Below are 23,537 nucleotides of genomic sequence, written 5' to 3'. Positions count from 1 at the left end.
ACTTGCAGAATAACCACAATGGCGAACTTAACCCTAAACTTAGGGGCGGGGTGAGGTCACCTCCTTTCCCCCTCATTCCAAGTCACCACTTCTGTGCTGCCCTGTAGCATCAAATTGCCATCAGAGAACTTCAGATCGTTTTTTTTCTGGTAACATCTGAGGTCTGACTATCACTATAATTATTGGTGCAATGTGCCTTCCTAAAACAAAAGGTATTTGCGATAATTCAGCTAAAACTGAGTGACTGTGGTCTCCCACAATGCATCACTACTGAATATGCATATTATCTCTTTATGCCCCCGAAGCCAGCTTTACATCCAGAACTGCTAGTGTATAGCAAACCCTATCCCAGTGAGCCCTATCAATCCCTGCCATGCACAGAGGAGGACCAAAACTCGAAAACAGGCTGTCTGCATGTTGGGTTGATGTGTCTCTATAAAATGTATAAGTTATAGGCTTGCTATACTCCAGCGGTTCTGGATGTAAGCCTGGCTTTAGGGGCATCCCCAAGGCAATCCTAGGCAGTTGTCTAGGGCCTGGTGGATGTTAGCCCCCTCCAAATATTACTAAAAAATGTCAGGTGACCGTCGACGATCGTCAAAAACTGCTATCTTGCCTATGGCCCCATTTCCTCTTAATGCATTTGTGGTCCGCATCTACGCTTTTCTGTAACGGGTGATATTTATTCTTCCTTCCTCAGATGGCTGAAGTTCGAGGAGGATGTAGAAGACGGAGGCGAGCGTTGGAGTAAACCCTATGTAGCCACACTCTCTCTGCATAGCCTCTTTGAACTACGAAGCTGCATCATCAATGGAACGGTTCAGCTAGACATGCATGCAAACACCATAGAGGAAATAGCAGGTACAGTGCTGAACTATCTGGTGCTCCAGCTGTGGTTTTATTGCAGCTACTTAAATGTATAGAAATAATTTCTATTCACTGGTATCTGATGTGTAATACTCTGCCTAAAAAACCCTCTATGGCGTATGTATATTCACTCTTTTTTTGATATGCACTTTCTCTCTTTAGACCTAATTTACTAACGTTACCACAAAACCTCTCCAAGAATCTCCAGTGGGGACAGCATAAGTGGTCCAGCTAGCCTGGGCTGTATGGATTAGTTAACCATTGCTGTTTTTAAAATGGTAAAAGATTGAAGACTTGTTGGTAACATATTGAAACTTAGTTCCCACAGGAGTCCACTCCTTTGTGCACTGCTCATTCTCCCTCTGCCCCCCCCCCCCTCCATAGCAACAGACACGTCGCTAGCCTTAAGGCTGATGATGAATCTGTACCGCATCAGCATTGCTCTGTCGCCCGAGGGATGACATACTGATCCATGCTGGGTGACATAACACAAAATGTAAGTCCAGGCTCGCACACCAGATTCAAAATGCAACAATCTTGTTTATTGCTCCATCAGCACAAAGTGACAATTGTTTCGGGGCCACAGGGGTCCCCTTCCTCAGACAGTGCAGACAAAAAACGCTGGGTGACAGAGATCGCCCAGTGTTTACGGGGCTTAACTAAAAATAATTTGTCACGTAGTTTTCACTGAAGTAGACCTCATATTATGCATTTTATCTGCATATTTTCAGTATACATTAGCTAAGTTTTAACAATATAATATAGTAGCTTTACTTGAGAAGTTGCTGTCTGAAATGTTTGTACTACTCTACTAGCTATGCTGTTTCCATGATGGAATTCAACAGATTATCTCTCACTCACATCTAAGACACTTCTTTTTATCCATTAAACATAGGTGGATTTTGGTGGCTCCTCCTTTCGTGACCGTAGTCATGGTGATCAGTTGCTTTACTCACATATAGACATATTTCCAGTTTATACTGTACTTATTCTGATCAAAGGCGCTATACAGATCAAAGGCAAATATGTTGTTTACAAATGCACTGGCTACAGGTTAATGCAGTCAGTACTTTATAATACAAATGTGACATGCAGCATATGAAAGCCCATGAACTTGTCATGTCAAAATTCAACAGTTAAGAAGTATTTCTGAATGTAAGTCTATGAACATGGGACTTAATTCACTGAAAGGAGGGATAAATAGAGGAATTCATCACAGTACTGAGTGACACATAGTTCAATTTACCCAACTTCTGCTGGCCTTCTCTTATCTCCTAAGGGCCCTTTTACACTTAATGCACTAGTGTGCATTAGTATGCGTTGGTACGCGTTTTTTCATAGCAGTGCATTGTGAAAAAGATTTCAGTTAAAACGCGTATAGTGGGAACTGTCCATAGGAAAACATGGGCATTACTTTGAAAATCAATTTTCTTTCAGTTGTAACTGAGAGCAAATGATAAAGTATAAAAGGAGCCATAGTTTATCCTGTAGCCCATACATCTGTATTTTATCTCCATCCAGTGCCTATACCTGTAACCTGTGCCATTCCCTGCACGCTGTCACTGCACTTTATTAAGTATCCTGGAAGAAGGAGAGCAGATCTCTGAAAACCACCGTTATGAAAAGTATAGTTGGCCAATAGAAGTCCTCTCTATTTGTTTTTGGTTTTCTGCATATATTTAAAATGAGTTTGTAATTGGTCACTGTGTAGCTGCCTGGTACTATGGCTACACATTACATGCTGGCTTTTGAGTCCTATCAAGAAACAGACATTAGAGGCGCCTATAGTCTATCCCCTATTGCTATCAAGGCAATTTGTATTGACCTGAGGAAGCGTGAAATGCGTTGTCAGATTGCTTTTTGAATAAAAACTTTTTTCCAGTTAAAATGGTGTCTATATCTTCTGGAGAGGTAAGCAATTCTGCATGCGCAGAACGCTTCCAGTGATGGATGCACAATTGTGGAGGTGCTCGACCAGTGACCCAAGTCTGGCTGAGTCAGCCAACTTTTACAGGGGGGCAGCAGCTGAACGGAGCATCTTGGAATGACGGCGAGGGACCAGTAAGACTTCAGGGGGCTGGAACAAGCCCAAAGTTAAGTTAAATTGGCTAGATTTATTTCACATTAGTCACCCTTTAAAGCAGTGATATTTTCAGTTTTCCGCCTTATTGAGAGACTTGTATGTCAGGCTACCACTCATGTGTAAATTATTATTATTTATTTATAAAGCGCCAACATATTCCGTGGCGCTGTACAATGTAAGAAAACAAACAAGGGATACATAATGATACAGACAATGATATACATCAAATATGAACACTTGATACAAGATACAGCACTGCTGATTACAATTTGGTTTAACATGATGACTAAAATGTATAAATGTCTAACAATGTGCAAGCAATTAAATTAATAACAGTCCATGACACAAAAGGGTGAGAGCCCTGCCCTTGCGAGCTTACAATCTAAAGGAAATTGCAGACTTCTCCTTACATACCTACACAGTGGCTTGTATGTAGTTACCAGACTACCCAGTATAATTAGAAGTGTTGCTTTTTCCATTTTCCTCTCCCGCTTTGCCAGTGTGAGTATTTTGCTGCGAGGAAGGAGGATCCTTGGTTGATGCTTTGTGCAAAGCACAGAGACACACATTTATCAAAGCAAAACAACTGATTGCCTGTTTCTAAGCTTGCAGACATTACTAAGAGTCCTCAGGGATTATTCAAATCCTTTAATGTGATCCAACGTCTTCTTTGAAGGCTCACTTGTGTATTGATATGTGTAGCTAAATCATAAGACAAGCATTGCTCCGGTGATTCATGAAAAGGAGTTTCAAGTGGAAAAATGGAGCGGCCTGTCTGTGATCATTCCTCATTCCTCCCATGATGTGCTCTTCAGCATCAAGAAACTGGTCACAAATGGTACCTAAGCGCATCTATGTCAATTAAACCTGATGGTTTCTCATGTATTTTTTTTCCTATTTAGTACAGAATATAGTCTATAGTGCTGATCTACGCCCTATCCCATATCAATCCATGCCATACACTGATGAGGACAAGAAAGTCCGAAACAGGCTCGTTATACAGCAGCGGTTCTTGATGTGTTCCTGGCTTTCAGGGGCATAAAGAGATGATTTGCATATTCCAGATCCAGAGTGATGCATCATGGGAAACCACAGTTGCTTAATTAAAAATCAATAATTGCAAAAACCTTCTGTGTTAAGAAAGCAAAATTATATTCAGCGTTACTATTTAGTGTTTTTTTTTATTTTTATGGTACATTGAGAATATACATGACGTCACGTCATAACAAAAGCAAATATTCATGAGAGCTCAGGTCTTTTATTAAGCATGATGCCTGATGGAAGGCTACTTCATATGGACTGTTGAATAGTTCAGCTACCCTAAAGCAAAGCTAGGGGCCAACCATTCTTGTAGGTGGTGCTGGCAGGTGATCAGCACTTTTCAACCAACACTTTTCAACCACATTAAGTCATGTGTAATGTTTGGCTGATGGTTTCTACCCTCTCCCAGGATGAGTAATGAGGCTGGTGGTTGCCAGGACAACAATATTGCTTGTTAGCGTTTCATCATAACAGATGACCAACATTGACTAGCCAGTTGGGGCACACCATCTGGTACATTTCAGTTAGTAAAAGGAACTCCTCCCCTTCACAAATCCTGAGGGCTCATCCATGAGGCTCACATAACAAGCATGGCCACCATGATCCCCTCCCATAACACTGCTAGTGCCATGACTGACTTCACCCATGACAAGTATGGCCACTGAAAGGATGGTTGTACTGAAGGGAGGGCCAGTAGTTGGGGCTGCTCCTGGACCCATCTGTGGTTGCTTCCCTAGTAAACATGCTTCTGATGGTGGGTTACAACACAAAAATGAGAGCGTTCTGTTAACAAACATTTTCGCTCATGCTAACTGTTTAGGGAAAGTTGTAGGAAACATTGAAGAAAATTGCTTATTTTGCAAATGTTTACAAGAGCTTGACAACATTCCTATTTTTTTTTCCCAGAAACTAGTTTAAATATATTTTTCTCTTTTTTTTCCCTAAAATGCCAGATGTGTACTGTAAATATTTCAAAATAGTCATGCATATATCATTTTCTGAAGTGTATGCATGATTGTATTTCTACACTGTCCATTAAAAATCCCTAAATCTTATTAAAAACACCTACAAAAAGACACAATTTATAAAAGCAGAACCCTAAACCATGTTTATCAAGGGGTGGGTCTGAAAAAATATAATTTTTCTTGTTTTATTATTTGGAATTATGACTGCAATCTTCTGAAAAACACTGACAAGATAATAACCCAAAGCCCCCGACACATTACTTTAAATGAGCAAAAACTATTGCCTAATGACATGCTAAGACACAGAAGGCATGGTATATATTCCCTTTGGACATTAGCAAAGCCCCATTATGCCAGTTATCTTATAACTAAAAGCATCAGAAATGCCATTTCCTGTAATCCTCTGGAGAAGTGAGGCCATTTCCTTACAACACACGCATCCGGCTGTTTGCAGGCCTGAGCTTTGGTTCATAGCTCACCCTGGAGTTTTTAAATTAATTTTGGCAGAAACAACAATTTTTGGGGCTATACTGTGCTACAGTCTAAATGCGGTTTTCTGGCCAAGTTGTTTTTCTTGCAAGACATCTAATTGAATGTAGAACAAAAGGTCTTGTTACCTAATGTCTTAGGAAAGATGAAGGAACCATTATGTGCACCGCCATCTTGCTTACCTTTGTGCCCTCTCTTTCATGAACGAGAGTGAGGCAAATCCCAAGCATGGTCATTACAGAGGGAACGCATGCACAGCCTCTAGCAGAGGGGAGTGGCTCATACGTCATGAGCTCCCACAATCCTCTGTGCACTCGGGAAGAAGAAAAGGCCATTTCAGTGTGTAGCAATTACTGGGCAGGATGGAAATACAGGACACAGATGCTGCAACATCAAAATATGTATTAATACAGTGCAGGACTATACTATTGATTTTACACACTTGGTTTGCTTTAGGCGAAAAAAAAAACTGTTAAGCAGCATTTTTGTAAAAAAAAATAATGCTATAAATTGTTTTCAGTGGACAATAAACCAAAAAACGGATGTTTGGTGGGATTGCTCTGTCTTTGACACAGGACTAGTTCTAAACGGTCACATGCCTCATTAGGAGACTAATGTGTAGAGGACAGCCTCTCTTGCAGCTTGAGGTCCCAGATTCTTAAGTGTAAAGTGTAAAAATGGGGGCCCAAGATTTTGTGGGACGAAAAGGATTGGGAGTTCAAAGTAGAGCAGTTGCAGGGACAAGATACAAGCAGCACAACAGACAGGTCAGGATCAATCCGCAACAGGATTAGTAGTCAAACAGGCAAAAGTCAGCAGCAAGTTACCATGTGAGCTAAGCAGAGTTCAGTTACAATTTGGATAGTCTAAACAGGGTCAGCAAGAGATAGGATTGTCAACTAGGCCTGATTCAGCAGAAGGAGCAGAAAACTGACTCATTGGGTCAGGGAACTAGTCGAGTGACACCGCATTACGTTTTTTAAATTTACTATGTGACACCATTTAGTACATTTGTGCATACACTCTCATGCATGCTCAAGCAGCTGTGCACAGACCCAAGCCCCAAAGACTACACCTGCTTGTACATACAACCAGTCACAACCCTGTACATGGGTACCCCGGTACTGTCCAAGCACACAAGCATGTGCACGCTTACTTGTCTGTATCAGCCATCAGACTGGTGAGTGAACCTAACCTTACATGAGTGCAGTTTCTGCAGCCCCTTTTGTGGTATGTTCCAATTATCCAGGGGAACTAGTTAGTCCCACTGCAGACTTTGGTTGTCTTGTTTGCTTTAGTCTCAGTTTCTGCAAGTCATTTCAGACTGTCCTGATGACCTCAAGATCAGGACTCCTGTAGGCCCATGCCACTTCTTGCATGATTCCTTGAATTTATCAGTCTCTACTTGAGATGAGTTTGTCAGTGAACCTGGGGCCATTGTCATTCTGCAGCATAGAGGTAGGACCGAACAAATGCCTCTGGACGGTGTTGCGTAATGGATGAGAATTGGCCTGTACTTCCCTGCAGACAAAGTGTCATCAGTTTTGATGAAATCATCAATTCTGTTTGTGGAAATGCAGGCAGGCTTGCTGGAAACTTTGATAAACAGATTAGGCTTCTTCCATTCGGAGAAGTCCAAAATTGTTATCAGCTGAGAACCGAAAAAAAGTGTATTTGAACTGAAGTATACCTAGGTATCGTGTAAAGTTGTGTTATCAGAAATGGTCTTCATGGAAACAAACCCGAAACAAATGACGGATCAGCCAAGAATCGTGTAAAAAATATTGTCCCAACAACAGTAAAAAATGATTATCGTCCATGCAGACTAATTTATCTGGGCGTATTGGTCGGACAATAATCTGCGTTTGTCGTTTGTAACTGGTGGTGCAACTCTGAAACAAAATTGGCTGGCAGAGTATCAGTAATTTTATCCGATATTCTACTAGCAGCTTCACTCGGCATCCAAATTTATGGACTGCCTTTAAGTGTATGCGTCTCCAAGTGTCTATGATTCCCTGCCCTGGAATGTGTGCCTGTTTACAAATGATTTTTTACAACCGTGCATAAATAATATCTGAGAATTTATCAGACAGTTGATAATGAGTACAGTATGTTTAGTGGCATAGCTAGAGATCATGGGGCCCCATAGCTAAACTTTCACTAGACCTTCAGTTGGAGGCACTCTTAAAGAGAAACTCAGACCAAGAATTGAACTTTATCCCAATCAGTAGCTGATACCCCCTTTTACATGAGAAATCTATTCCTTTTCACAAACAGAGCATCAGGGGGCGCTGTATGACTGATATTGTGGTGAAACCGCTCTCACAGGAAACAAGAAAAGTACATACTCTTGGCAGTTTTCTGTCTGTGAACCTTGCTGCATTGTGGGAAATGGCAATTTACAGCTGGTTCCAACTGACAAAAAACCATGCAGCATCTACATCACCTGCCAACAGTAAAAACGTTCACTGGAGTTCCTCTTTAAGAAATTCCACCTGCCCTTACCCTTTGAATAAGAGTTAATTGGTCAATTTACATTATCATGCAATCAAAACTGCACATACTGTAGTTCATGGGCAGTACTAAGACAAAGTCAGAGGGTAGAGAAACACAAAAAAGTTAATGGTGAATATGTTAAGTACCCATTAAGCCCCCCATGCTATGGCTATTGCTTCGCCCCTGAGTATAATTTAAAAAAAAAACTATGAGGGGTCACTTGGGAATATCCTAAGGGCTTTGCTACAAGTTGTGCATCAGAATTTCAGGGTGTAAAAAAACCAATTTCTTAAAAACCACATTGCCGTGAGACTCTTACCAAAGCTCTGTAGAATTTATTGATGTATTATTCTTCTCTGTAGGACTAGGACTGTCTGCTGTCTTTCATTTCATAGCCTAAAATGTTTTCCCTTATACTTCTTTGTAACACTGTACTCTTTCCTGTTGTGACAGCTTTAAATCATGTGTGATGACAAATAGGTCAACTGTAGGTTGTGTAGGAAGTGGAGAGAGAATTCTGCAGTAGAAGAAAGTTGTGTCCTTCATCACTTTTAACTTGATCAGTAATTAAACATGGAAGGATGACAGTGGTCATGGCATTACATTGTTTAAAAATGTGCTGCCACCACAGAGACAAATTTCAGATGACTCCAAATAGGATAAAGCAGCATTTGCTTGCTGCAATTAGCTGAGTTAATGCAAGAGTAGCCAGGATAACCCTGGAGGGCTCAGCTCTTCCGATGTTAACAAGATCTTTTGCAGGGGCAGTCAGGCACAGGACAAAATTAACATGGAGTAGCTGCAGTACTTGTCTGTAATGTCATCAAATAGCTTAATCACAGGAATTCACAGACGCATATTAAGTTCCCAGCAATTATTTTCTGATTATTAATTTTACTAATACACTTCATTACATGATTAATAGGAACCTGTCACAACGGAAACAATGGATCTGCATATCTGTATTACAGTTTAAAGGTGCAAGTTTCTGAGATGTCCTTTTTACCTTTTCTTGCTACTTAAAGAGAACCTGTACTGAGTAAAATTATTTAAAATAAACACATGAGGTAACTTCAAATGAACATTACATAATTACCTTGCCATCAGTTCCTCTCAGAAGCTCACCATTTTCTTCTTACAGTGATCCCTTCCAGTTCTGACAACATTTTGTCAGAACTGAAATATATCGGTTGTTGTCAGTTATATATCAGTTGCTGTCAGTTACAGCTGAGAGGAGAACTGATGTGTCCATGTTTCCCTATGGCTCAAGTGGGCGATGTTACAGTTTAACAGTGTGCTGAGCAGAAAGCTGTTATGGGGTAATGGTCATTTTCAAAATGGAGGACGGAGAATTCCATTGATCACAGTGGACAAACTGAAAATGCGTCCTGCAGGAGAGGAAAAATAGATTGAGGAGTAGACTACACAGGAGGTAAGTATGACTTGTGTATGTTTATTTTGTTTCTTAATTTTCAGTTCAGGTTTTCTTTAAAGCAAATCTGTGGTGAAAAAAAAGTCAGATACTTACCTATGGAGAGAGAAGGCTCTGGATCCTGAAGAGCCTTCCTGTTTCTCCCTCGCTGTCCTGGTTCCAGCAATGTCATCCCCGTTCGAATTCGCCACCTCTGGGAGCCCTCATAAAGCATTGGGAGCCCTGGTATCCTTCATGCACAAGTACGCATTCAAGTGCACTCGTGCATGTATCAACAAAATTATATAAGAGAGAACAGAGGCGCCAAAAGGACCTATTTTATCCTTTTGGCGCCTCTGTTCTCTCTTATATAATATTGTATCCTCCCTTGGTGAAGGGTTGCGACCCTTTCTACTATCTACAGAGAGCGACTTCTTATTCCTGAGTGGGGTCAGGATAATCTCCCCACCTGCCTTTACAGTGGTTGCCTATTGGTGACCCATGTTTGTGAGTATAACAACTATTACTCTTTGTCATTACCCCCTTTGTCAATACATACTACACTATTGGGGCTCTTGGTGTTCCTCTGTTTATCTCATGTATCAACAAAAGGAGAGATGCATAGTTGGCACTACAGAAAGGCAGTTTGTGCCCAGCACCTACCGCACCACCGCACTACTTCAATTTGGTATGTGACTTCCTGTGACACTCTAGGCAGTTTGTGCCCAGCACCCACCGCACCACCGCACTACTTCAATTTGGTATGTGACTTCCTGTGACACTCTAGGCAGTTTGTGCCCAGCACGCACTGCACCACCGCACTACTTCAATTTGGTATGTGACTTGCTGTGACACTCCGTTTGTTTGTGTATGGTTTTAGCAAATGCTTATATGGAATAAAGCACCTGCAGTGCCGATAATACCTCCTTCTCCTCATTTTTATGCACTTGTGCATGTGCAGTATGGTGCAGCCCATCTTTGATAGTGCTTGAGGCTAAGAGCGCTCCCAAAGACTTTCTCGGGGGCATGGAAGTGTTTTCGACCAGTTGGCCAAATAGGGGTAACAGCACTGGAACAAGGGGACTGAGGAGGGAACAGGAAGGCTTTACAAAGTTTTACTTTAAAGTCGAACCAAACTATTGCACAGCACACAATGCAAAGTCATTATTCCACTTAAAGTTGGTGAAGAAATTCACTGCTCTGTGCACAGTGTTTGTTTAGCCAGATCAAAGTGTTTTATTAGTTATTATGAGCAGCTGTAAATAGACTTCAGGAAGCTCTTCCCATACAGTAAACACCGAGGCTTAACCTGTTCTATGCTCCCTGTGAAAGTGTAAACAAGTTCTAAACTTTAGGTTTTTTTTAGAAATTTCTTTAATTGTAATAAAGATGTTTTTGTCCATAAAGGTTATCATGCCGTGGCTAATCTTTTAGAGCAGAATGTAAATTCTTAGTTCAGTTCCGCTTTAATGAGTCACAGTCCTGATGTGAACATGTAGGAAGTCATCCACGGGCCGAGTGGAAGAAAATGAAACCTGAAAAGGGCTCATGAAGGATTCCTTGAGCACCCTATTTATAAAGTAAACTCATAATTATTTTGCCATTTTTATTCCCTTTTTAAATGTTACCTGCCTGGGTTTTGTGCTGACCTTTATTGATGTACTGTATATTTACCTTCGAAGCTTATTTTTTAGGGTTGGTGTCAACCACCCTTATGGCCAAACACTAATAGCATATTGGCAACTCACCTTAGATGTGCAAATCATACTTTTGCTATACATATCGCAGACTCCTGGTAATCCATAAAGCAGCTCCGCTATACGGATTACAAGGATATACTTTTGCCACCTGAACTCCTCACTAATTTTCCATCAACACAACCACCAGTCATAGACATCCAAGCAAAAAGTTGACTTTAGGAAATGTGGGCGAGCCAATATCACCATCAGTTTTTCAGGTAGTCAGTATTGTGTGCAACCAGTGCATCTATTCATGGTAGGAGTGAAGTACATTTTATTGAATAAAATCATGTGATTTAGTTTTACCGACCTGCGCCCTTTCTGAGTGTTGTTTTACTGACAGGCCAACTTTCAATTTGCAGATATGATTTTGGACCAACACGACACGACTGGTGAGTTAGGAGAAGATATGCGAGTGAAGGTGAAGGAGGCCCTGCTGAAGAAACACCACCATCAAATAGAGAAGAAACGCAACAATCTTATTCCAATGGTGCGCTCTTTTGCAGAGGTTGGCAAGAAGCAGTCAGAGCCACATTTACTGGACAAAAACAGTAAGCTTATTTCCAGATATTCTGACAAAGGTCACTACTTTTCACAGCTAATACCTAATTTTTAGTCTTTATTAGTGATAAGTGACAATTTCTCCTTCTAGGTAGAGAATCTTTCACCTACAAGGAGAAAGTTGTGTCTTTCATTGAACAATCAAAACAGCCACTGGTTAACTGGAGTAGTTAGCAGCAGGTTTGATCTTCTAGTCAGAGCTTCTACCTGCTCGGTGAGGTGAAATGGGAGAATATTTTGCTTGTCACTAATACTGTCCAGGGGACAGTATGCATACATGGAAAAATATTATCTCTGGGCTTAAAATCCAGGATAGTAGCATGTTGGATACCCAAAGATCAGATGCTTCATACGCAGTCACTCCTGTTCTCATATTTGAGGCAGATCATGGATCCTACAGAGCAAGTGGGCTGGAACTGAAATCTTGCATTGTGGGAGCTCCTGAACTGCTTTACTGAGATTTTCAGTTAGCTCTGAGATTGATGTATTGCTGAGTACCAAGAACTGTGTAATTGCCTGCTCCCATGCGGCTGTCTATTGAATTGGTGCTTGCATGCTATTTGTCTCTTGGTGTCATGCATCAGTGTATAGCTATCACAAGCACAGTAGCAGCAGGCAATGGATAAAACTGAAACATTTATTGCAAGTAAGATGCAGAGGAGGCCCCGATGGAGAGAGCTCCATCCTACCTAAAAGGCTTGTATAAGGTCTGCTGTAAACTGAGTGCTAGTCTTCTGTTTCTCAATAAACTGCATAACTGTATACAGGAGCGTAGCAATAGGGGGTGCAGAGGTTGCGACCGCATTGGGGCCCTTGGGCCAGAGGGGCCCGTGGGGCCTTCTCTCAACTGCAGAATTAGCTCTCTATTGGTCCTGTGCTCATACTAATCACTTCTATAGATACTTTGAATGATGATATTCACTAACAAACTGCTCTCCATCCCCTTCTTGCACCTCTGTCAATGTAGTTGTCATTGACAGGTTTTAGTGTGCCATATCAATTGTTATGTATAGAGTGCTTGGAGGCCCCAATATAAAACTTGCATCGGGGCCAAAAGCTCCTTAGCTATGCCACTGACTGTATACTCAGTAGGCTGTGAGCCTATAGGAAACAAACACTCTCATTCGGATGTGAATGTGTCTGTTTCATGGTATGTGTCGAAGCCTCTGCTGTGTTGTTACACAGCAGGTAATGGACAGGCAGCTGACATGGGGAATGGATCCAAACATTTGCATGAGATTCTGTTCACTACAGCAGTGTTTCCCGACATTATTACGGTATCTACGACTGGCATCTTCAAAAGCCACATGTTTAAAGGTTGCAAGGTAACGGTAGTAGATATTCTACTGCATTCATATAGTAAAATATTGGTAATATTTACTGATATTTTACTATAACTTAAAGGGAACCTAAACTGAGAGGGATATGGATGTTTTCTTTTAAACAATACCAGTTGCCTGGCAGCCCTGCTGATCTCTTTGGTTGCAGTAGTGGTTGAATCACACACCTGAAACAAGCATGCAGCTAATCCAGTCTGACTTCAGTCAGAGCACCTGATCTGCATGCTTGTTGAGGGGCTGTAGCTGAAAGCATTAGAGACACAGGACCAGCAGGAAAGTCAGGCAACTGGTATTATTTTAAAAGGAAACATCCACATCCTTTTCAGTTTAGGTTCCCTTTAACCTCTCTCTATTCTCACACAGAACCCTCCCCTGGTAGTGCCTAACCCTTAAACCCCCTGATGGCACCTAACCCTTAACTTCACCCCTTGGTGGTGCCTAACCCTTAACCCCTGTTGGTGGTGCCTAACCCTTAAACCCCCCACCTATCCTTACCCCCCCCCCCCTCCCTCCCACCTATCCTTAACCCCCCCCCCCTCCCTCCCACCTATCCTTAACCCCAACATCTTGTATAAAAGGGCACCCGAATTGAGGCTACAAATAGTGGCTACAAATTGCGTTTTTTAAATAGCGGCTATACATAGAAGATAGCAGCTGTAAACAGCGGCTACAGTTTGTGTCCACTATTATAGCGGGTGCCAGTTTAATACTGTATGTGCCAAATTTCTGTACAGCTGCTAAAATCAATAGGGCAGATTGCCACGCCCTTTTAAACTTGCAGTGTTTTCAAATAATCCTGGGAGGAGTACTTCATATATTGTATATAAAAGCTTTTAAAACATTCCTATATGCGTTTAATTAAATACAATTATTATGTTCAGGCTGTTTACACAGGATTCATCATTTTTAACCACAAAACTCACAGTGCTAGATTGACTATGAATAGCTCAAGTACCCACCTAAACCAACCTAATCACCCCCAGGGGTACACGTACCATGTGCTGAGAAGTTAGGCACTACAGCACAATGAAACGTGGTACATATTTCTGGACCGCAGACACCCTGACATTCATTTGAGAAATGTGGCTTATCCACATGCTGGCCACACGAATCAGAAAACATGGTCCAAAATCAATGTGTGTAGTGGCATTCAGCACAGGAGAGCTGTGTACTATTGTTCTGAGCTCAATCTCCTTAAGCCCACACAAGTCACAGCTCTCCTGCGCATGCTGCTATTACACACACTGATGTTGGGAACAATCAGCAGGGAGTGAAAGGGGCGTGAATGAGGAAATGCCACTTTCCTCCCCGCCCATATTTGATATCAAAGATTCTGGCTGAGCAGTGCAGGGGGTGCTGGAAGGTGCGGTTGGTTCTGTGACATATGTCACAGCACTGCACATAAATCAGAATTAAAAGTCAGTTAAACATTTTCTGGTTCAGGGGTACTTTAAGGTGCCTATTAATGGTCCTGAGGCTGCCATATTTATTTCCTTTCAAGCAATACAAGTTGCCAGGCTGTCCTGCTGATCCTCTGCCTCCAATACCCATAGCTATAGATCCTGAACAAGCATGCAGCAGATCAGGTGTTTCTGACATTGTCAGATCTGACGAGATTAGCTGCATGCTTGTTTCTTGTGTTATTCAGATATTTATGTTATTTATGCAGCCAAATAGACCAGCAGGGCTGCCAGGAAACTTTTAATGCTTAAAAACTAATAAATATGGCAGCCTCCATATCCCTCTTACTTCAGTTGTCCTTTAAAGGATAACCAATTCGATCAATCTAAAAAAACTGTTTGGAAATTTGGATTGATAGAACGATTGTTTGCCATCGATTAGCACCATTAACGCTACCCGATGCAATCGATTGTGTGGTCGATTTGGAGATCATACCATTAATGGGCATCTTTACACACTCTACAAGTCACCACAAGTGATTGCACTTCTTTAACATCTTTAACCTCTTGAGGACCACAAGTTTATACCCTCCTAGTGACCAGGCGATATTTTACAATTCTGCACTTCACACCTTTAATGATCTATTGCTTCGTTTAATTTTTTGTATAAAATCCTTTTTTTTTTTTTTTTTTTTTTTTTTTTACACTTCCCTCCCTCCCCCTAAATTGGCCCCCGACTGCGATCCTTGCGTTACAGTAATCTATCATAGGCATAGTTTGTGAGCCACTCCTGGGAACAGTTAAATGACAAGGGAGTCCCCTGTACAGCGCTGCACTAGATCGCAGTGCTGTACAAATGTAAATTGCCTTTTTTTTCCTTTGATTCAGCCTGCCAGCTCCAGTCACGGCTGGCAGGCTGTTCACGAGAAGGGAAGGGCGCGAGCGTGTGTTCCCCGCTAATCCCGCCCACCGCACTTTGACGCCAATGGGCGTTAGGCGATATCCCAGCAGCGACACTCCCACCGCCCATGGGCGTTAGGCGGTCGGGAGCTGGTTAAAGGCCTGTGGAGACTTTTTTCCAGTGTCTGCTCAGACAAGGATTTTCCTCTTGGTTGTGCGCCTCACAAGAAAAAGAAATATTGCCAAAAGCCAAATACTGCTTTTATCCGGTAGTTCTGGTGCTTAACTGCTCTGTACTGTAGGAGGCTCAAACAACATAAAAATTACCAGTAGTGGGGGGGGCTGGAAGTGAAGGATTACAGCCATGAAACAATTACCCCCTCTAATGTAAATACACAAGCCTGATAATTGTAAAGAATTAATCAAGCAAACCAACCCAATCATTTTTTCCAGGTCTGTCTGTTTCCCCACAACCTACACCTTCTACTTTAGAGGTAAAAAATGGTGGAGGCCATGAAAACAGCAGTTCTGTTGATCTCAGCAAGGTTGGTAATGTCTTCAAAGAATGTTTGTCTAATGCTATGGAAGTAGATATGTCACTAGGTTAAGATACTAAACGCAATATTGAGTGTAATCCTCAAAACAAACAGCAAGTAGCTGGACCGTGTATGAATTGGTAGTACAGGAACATATTGTTCTTTGCTCCTAGTTATCCATGTTTGAAGAGAGTTGTGCATGGGCCATGAGGACCATAAATTAGCCTTTTTTTTTGGGGGGGGGGGGGTGGATAATGGGCATAAAGTAAGGTGAAGGGTGTTACTGAGACAAATGGGGGATTGTAGAGTAATGGTTTTCATAGGCACTCTTGTCACTGTGTTTAGCTTTCTCTGCAGGTTAAAACCTCATCCAATGGACAGTGGTTCTCAGGCTAGGCTGGCTTACTTACACTTTAGTTTTAAATTTACTGTAATTTATGGCTAAAAAATTATGGCTAAGCTTGGTTTAAAGGGAAGAATAAGACACATTTTTCCACAGTTTTTTGTGTGGGTGAAGAAACAGAATTTCATTGTCTGGATTGTGCCTTTGGGAACTAACCTACCAATAAAAATATATGAGCGAAGAAAACTGATGTAATGAGGGGGGGGGGGGGGGAAATTAATTTTGAGAGAACGGATTGAACAAAGGGTGAAGAGGGAGCAGAGGTAGGACCATGTCCAGAATTTAAGTGTGTTAATATTTGTGTTGGGAATGTTGAGGATGTATAGCAGTAGGAAACTGTGACTTTTAAGTGGAAAGTTGTGAATCGGATCTTTAGGAGGAAGGTTTTTTTTTTGTATTAGAGTTAGGAAAGATATGGAAATGTATCATACTTTGAATCTGGATTACAATTTCAGATTTTTGTGATCATTTGTTTTTCAAGGTGGATCTTCACTTCATGAAGAAAATTCCCACGGGGGCTGAAGCCTCCAATGTCCTTGTTGGAGAACTGGATTTTCTAGAACGACCCATTGTGGCATTTGTACGCCTGTCCCCTGCAGTCCTCCTCACCGGTCTCACAGAAGTCCCCATACCAACTAGGTGAGATGGGATCATTATTTTCTCTCACTTGTATTAAAATATAACTACTGTGATCTCTAGTAACATTAATAAAACAGTGAAAGCAGATTTTGTTGTCCCCTGACATGTGAAGGAAAAATCCTAATTTATGCACATCACTTTTTGCTGAGACTTTTTTTTTTTACTTCCAAGTTTTCAAATTGTTAAGTGCCATTAGGTACCCCAACCTATCCCTAATTACCTCCATACCAAACCCTAGCATCACCTCCTGCCATGTACCTAATCTTGGTCCTTGATCTAGTAATATGCTTACCACTAATCCCCCCCCCCCCCCCCCAAAAAAAAAGTATAATATATTAACCCTGTTCCTGACCCTAACGTTTTTTCTTTGCCTTTAATTAACCACTTTCACACAGTTGTGTCTAACTCTAACATCTACCCTTACAGGGAACTTAAACTGAGGGGGATATGGATTTTTCCTATTAAACAATACCAGTTGCCTGGCAGCCCTGCTGAGCTGTAGTAGTGGCTGAATCACACCTGAAACAAGCACGCAGCTAATCCAGTCTGACTTCAGTCAGAGCACCTGATATGTATGCTTGTTGAGGGGCTGTGACTGAAAGGAAAAATCCATATCCTTCTCAGTTTAGGTTCCCTTTAAATAATCCATCATATCTTCAAATTATCATTTTCATCAACGGTTATGTAACCCATGACCTTCTCAGTTAACCAAGCCTTAACCTAACCTGCCCTACATTTTTCTGCCCTAAATTTTTTCACTATCATACCCTATCATTATCCTACTCTGCTCTTGGTCACCCTCAAATATGTTTCTAATTACCTATTGGCATCAAGACTGCTGGTGACTGCAGGCACTTAAATATCCACCACAGTAAAGTTTTGCAGTATTTTACATCTTCCTGTTGCCCTTCTAAACATTTCAAACCAAGATAAAGAGGTTTCAGCAGTAGGTGGGCTTAAACAATAACCTGTCATACCAGTGGCGTAGCTAAGGAGCTGTGGGCCCCGATGCAAGTTTTACAATGGGGCCCCCTAGGCACTCTATACATAACAATTGATACGGCGCACCAAAACCTGACAATGGCAACTACAGTGTCAGAGGTGCAAGAAGGGGATGGGGAGTAGCTTGTTAATGTTTACCACTACTCAATGTATATATAGAAGTGATTATTATGAGCACAGGACCAATAGAGAGCTAAAACTGTAGTTGAGGGAGGGCCCTTCGGGGCCCCTCTGGCCCAAGGGCCCCGATGCGGTCGCTACCGCTGCACCCCCTATTGCTACGCCCCTGTGTCATACTTAGCTTCAGTATCAATTCAGTATCTTTTCCACCACTATGGAAACTCTTAATTTAGGACACACAGTCATTGAAAGAATACTTTTTTTTTTCTGCCAAAGATTGTAACAACATCCTGTAATGAAATTACTGAACAATACTTGTTCTTTAAAATTAGAAAATTTTCATTATCTTTGTAATTAATTGTACTGTGTGCCAACTGTGCTCTGATGTATTTTATACTGTTAGATTCCTATTAGGCCATCACCTCTCAGATCTAATTCTGCATTTACTTTTTTCCCCGGGCAAATCTACAAACTGTTACATAATTCTGCTAAATCACATATTTATTGTTTACATAATGACATTATTGAAGTTGGAGTTCCATCATGAAGGTCATTATTTGTGAAGGCTGCATTTAGTATACTTTTCTATATGTTTGTGAACAGAAGGTAAAGGAAAGCTCACAGTCAAACGCCAACTGAAAAATGACTACGCACATGCATGCACTCATATACAACAATGGGGCCATTATATCAACATACTATGTGCCATGCTAAAGTGAACACCCAAGAGTGGCATCATGGATTGGCCGTTGCGTAAGGTGTAGTGGTGCAAAGAACAATTAGAACAATTAAGAACAAAAGGAAATCTGAAGCAAGAAGAATATGGAGTCTGCCTTATTTTTTTTCCCTTGAAACAATACCAGATGCCTGGCAGTCCTGCTCATCATTCTGGCATCAGTCGTGTCTGAATCTCACACCTGAAACAAGCATATAGCTAATCTTGTCAGATTTATGTCAGAATGTGAGGTATCCAGGTGATCGCCAGTTACCTTTCATACCCAATACCCCAATCTCTAACCTGTAGCCAAGCCCCCACTTGAACGGGAAACTGATTACGTCTACCAGACTTCAGTTGGCCCAGGACTTATTCGTACAAAGTATTGGGACTGAGGCCGTGGTAACCAATTCAACACCCAAGAACCCAACTAATACATAGTGTAGTAATGGAGATACAAAGTTCATACACAGGAGGTCAGATGACTCTCTAATCCAAGGCTTACGAACAAACTAAGTCAGGAACCAGCCAGAGGTCCTAGACAGAAGGTCCAACAGACAGGCAGATGAACCAGGGGATGAGACAGAAGTGTATTAAAAAGGACTTTTATAACACAGGCAGCCAATCGGAGAGCAGATGCAAACCAGACTCGCCAAACCATTAATTTGTCCAGAGTGTTCTAGGTGAACTTGTCTGCAAGCCAGCTACCATGCAAAGTAGACTCACCTGGTAAATAAATAGCCAAGTGAGAACCAGGTAAGCTTGCTGTAATGCCTAAAGCTGTCACTGGGTGACAGTATCAACACTCCTCCTAGTTCTCAGTCTGACAGGTTGATATAGAACATAACAGGAATGTACAATACGAGGGTGTGAATGTTGGGAGTTACGATTTCTAACACAGAAACATTTGATCTGTAGGTTTGTTCAGGGTCTATGGCTAAAAGTATTAAAGGCAGAGAATCCGCAGAACAGCCAAGCAATTTGTATTGTCTAAAATTAGGGCAGTAAGCTAAATCAGAAAAAGGTGGGTGCAGGTGTGTTTTGTGTGTGTTGGAGTGTAGACAGGTGTGAGAGAGATTTTTGTAGCCTAGTTTTTTTTTTGTTTTTTTTTTTTTGCAGCCTTATTGCCAACTTTAAAAAAGGTTGGAATGGCAATACATATATGTAGTCTATATACAGTGTACATTTAGATGAACATAAAATTTACGTCTGGTACATCTTAGTGGATAGAACAGAGTCACATTTTATATCTGTATTAGCACTTCCTTTTTTGTAAAGTACACTCTCAGCGTTGTATCCTCCCCTCCAACCTAGTTCCCTCATACCCTCCCTCCCCGACTCTTTGCCTGCCTGAATCAAGTTACTTCTCTTTTCACGGTGTGTACGACAGAGGAGAACTGCTGCAGTCTGTCTTATCCTGTCTGCTTGCTATAATTCTTATTACAGATGTCTGGATCAGATCACATGGAGATGGGGAGGAGTTATGACATCAATTCCCCAGCATCCTTTGCACCTGTGGTTTGAAAAAAAAAATCACCCTGGCCCAATTTCACATTGGGGGTGGGGATTTCAGGACCATATGTAGAATATGGACCTTGGGGGTGACACAAATTAAACTTTAATATGTGTGATTTTAAATATCTTGGCAACTTATTATGTTTAAAGCAAACTGTAATTTATAATTTAGGTACTCTTTAAAGGGACTCCGATCAGTAAATAAAAACAAAATCTGAATTTACCTGGGGCTTTCTCCAGCCTACCGTAGGTCGGGAGGTCCCTCGGCGTCCTTCTGGCTCCTCTCCCAGGCCCTGCTCAGAATTGGATCCCGGCGACACTGGGACCGAGTGTCGGGCTCCCTCTTCCGGAAAGATGACGACAGTTGTCACCACGCCGGCCGCCTCGCATCATCGCGGCGGTTTAATCGCACATGCACAGTACTGTCACGCTGGCCACCGTGATGACGCGAGGTGGCCGGCGTGGTGACGACTGACGTCATCGTTCCGGAAGAGGGAGCCCGACACTCGGTCCCAGTGTCGCCAGGAGCCATTTCTGAGCAGGGCCTGGGAGAGGAGCCAGAAGGATGCCGAGGGACCTCTCGACCTACGGTGGGCCGGAGAAAGCCCCAGGTAAGTTCAGAGTTTGTTTTTATTTACTGGTCAGAGTCCCTTTAAGGTTTGTTAGCCATTTCAGGATCACTTTCAAGTTATCCTCTCATTATGAATGCATGGAAGCTAATATTTTTGGATATAATGCTGATTCTCTGACTGCAATACATTCTAAATTAATGAACTGAAAGGATTAATCATAGAAAGCATTCTGATATTTCTGATCTACAGTCTTGTTTGAAGTGAACAAGCATTATTGCCAGACAATCTGGATTACGGCTAGACAGCTAGCATTTTCATAAAGAGGTCAGCAAGGGTGGGCTGTCTCTTCCACAACAGGTTTACTTTACTGTTCATTTGTTCACAATCATTTGACTTTGACTGAAGTTGTTAAATAAAGTGTTCATTACGGTTACTCAGAAGCCTAAGTGTGGGTCCATCTTTTGACAGCCTAGCACTAATAGTTTAGGCAGTCTATTGCTTGCACACACAATCAATCAGCTGCCCTCCCTCCTAGTATGGCAGCGAAAATAAAGAACTATTTCCCTAACATGTCCTAGCAGTGTGCCCCCTATGTAAAATGCTATTCACACTCAATGGGCCTCTTCCTAATGCAAAACCCCAACCTCTCCCTTAACGTTAATTCCTAATCATTTGCTTACTTGCTTAACATTCACCTCACATCCCTTATAACCAAAGTCAACATTCCCCTACCCAACCACGAACACCTAGGCCCCTTGTACACTTGGGGCAGCCTGTCTAAGTAGTGATAGCCCTATGCAAGTGTTGTATTTGCAGTGGTGCTGTACCTCCGAAAGTGAGGCATGTGTTTAATGGAAAATATACCTCACTGATTAGATCACATTGCGGCTATAACGTTTGGTGCGACTTCTTGAGCACAGTTTGATGTGATCATCACACCGCACCAAGTGTAAAAGGAGCCTTACCCTTATGTATTTCTAACTCGTACATCTAACTGAAACTCAACTTTATCTAACTAAGGCTCAACACACACCATACAATCTTGGTTGTTCAATCTTACCACTTTCATGTGGTTTAAGAGCTTATCCAATCAATCTTTAAAGATATTTTCAATCTGTTGGCCCTTATACTACATAGATTTGGTAAATCTGTACAACCAAGATTGTATGGTGTGTGTTGAGCTTAAGGAATATCCAGGCATCTTACATCTACACTTTATCTCACTGAAACTCAACTTTATCTAATTAAGGAATATCCAGGCATTGGCATCTTACATTTACACTTTATCTAACTGAAACTCAACTTTTTTTTCACCACTTTAGCTTCAGCTCCAAGTCTTCTTCTGAACCTGGAGCCAAAATCCTTCCTTCTGATAATACTTTACTATAGTCCTCCATATGATAACGTGCCTATAGCTAATCTCCGAGCACCGAATGTCTCCACCCCCAATTGACAATGCGCACACAGGTTCTGAATTTACTGGGACAAAATTATACTCCTTCCTTTCCAGAGGTCTCCAAAACTCTCCAGTGGGGATACCATTTGTCAGCTGTCAGTGGCTAGGATCGGCCACCCTCACGTGTGTAACAATCAAGTCCAGGCTCACTGAATCATATATGATATCCCGACTGGAGATGCCATTGTAACTCAGGCCCTATGTTTGTCCTAATTATGATTGACAGTGTTGATCACATAGATTACATTTTTATTGCAGGTTTTTATTTATCTTGCTGGGTCCAGTAGGAAAAGCACAGCAATACCATGAGATTGGGAGATCAATGGCTACCATAATGACTGATGAGGTAAATGTTTGACTGCTCCTGTAAGCAAAATTCCATCATTGATTATAATGGTAAATAATGAAATGTTTCTTCAACCAGCCTTCAATAAGGTTCCAGTGTGGGTTGTCACGTTTTTCTCTTCATACTGTACATCCTACACAATTAGCATCTCTTGTCCTTTTCATATATGGCAGGCAGCAGGTAAATGTGCCAGAAATTTTAGACAGCCAACCCAGCATGGTAAGGGTTTGGAGCAGAACTCCAGGGGAAATGCATAGGCTTGATCAGCTTCAATGCATAAGTGTTATGTTAGTCTGTCAGCTTTGTAATTTATTTTTCTTTGCCAAACTTCACAAGCAAGTTGGTGATGAGTATTATTCTTTATTTCAGTTTAGCAGCTTCCTGTGACGTCTAAATGCTTATTGGTCGTTGATTTCAGCATCTTCCCACTTCTCATTGATTTACACTCCTGTAATCCGCAAATCTGAGATAGCATTGACACCAGCCTGGCCTTAGGCATACATAGGACTATGCCGCCGGGAGATTTGGGCGCAGGATAAAGCCTATATATACGGCTTAGCCTGCTCCTGCACAAGTCCCGGCGGCGTTAATTACTATTTTCCCTTCCGGTCCCTGTAGATGGTAGGGAATTCTGTGATTTGGCTTCCAGCTATTGCTGGTGGCCAAATTACAGTGTTTTAAAAGTAATTTAAACTCTGTCTTTTGACGGCGCCCAAGCTACTCACTGAGCCCTGCTGTACCCATAATTCCTATTACGGGCCTATGATGGTGCCGGCTGCACCCAAATCTCCTGCGCTGTTTTAATAGTGCCGGGCTGCAGACCACTGTCAGAAGTTACAGGCTGTATTCCAATATCAGGGCTGATTGGGGAAGCCCTGATGTTTACCTTGTTTGGGGGGGCAGTAACTGACTTTTTGTTGCACCAAAAACATTCTGATGGC

At 41.8% G+C, this 23,537-nt stretch overlaps 1 protein-coding gene across 2 annotated transcripts in view; it reads left to right on the top strand.

The window, feature by feature from the left end:
• The window catches only part of LOC137545771 (electroneutral sodium bicarbonate exchanger 1), a 252,382-nt gene that overhangs the window by 168,104 nt on the left and 60,741 nt on the right, over positions 1-23,537 (top strand). The window contains exons 5-9 of one of the 2 annotated variants that reach the window (XM_068267368.1): positions 701-861; positions 11,454-11,642; positions 15,746-15,837; positions 16,713-16,870; positions 22,509-22,596. In XM_068267368.1, coding sequence (XP_068123469.1) covers positions 701-861; positions 11,454-11,642; positions 15,746-15,837; positions 16,713-16,870; positions 22,509-22,596 — 688 coding nt within the window. Of the gene's footprint in view, positions 1-700; positions 862-4,573; positions 4,746-11,453; positions 11,643-15,745; positions 15,838-16,712; positions 16,871-22,508; positions 22,597-23,537 lie in introns of those variants that run through there. The other variant, XM_068267369.1, reaches the window with a different exon arrangement.

The sequence above is a fragment of the Hyperolius riggenbachi genome, chromosome 2, assembly GCF_040937935.1.
Source record: "Hyperolius riggenbachi isolate aHypRig1 chromosome 2, aHypRig1.pri, whole genome shotgun sequence".
Classification (NCBI taxonomy): domain Eukaryota; kingdom Metazoa; phylum Chordata; class Amphibia; order Anura; family Hyperoliidae; genus Hyperolius; species Hyperolius riggenbachi.
The sequence above is the reverse complement of the archived record's forward strand: the minus strand, read 5'-3'. Positions and strand labels throughout refer to the sequence as shown.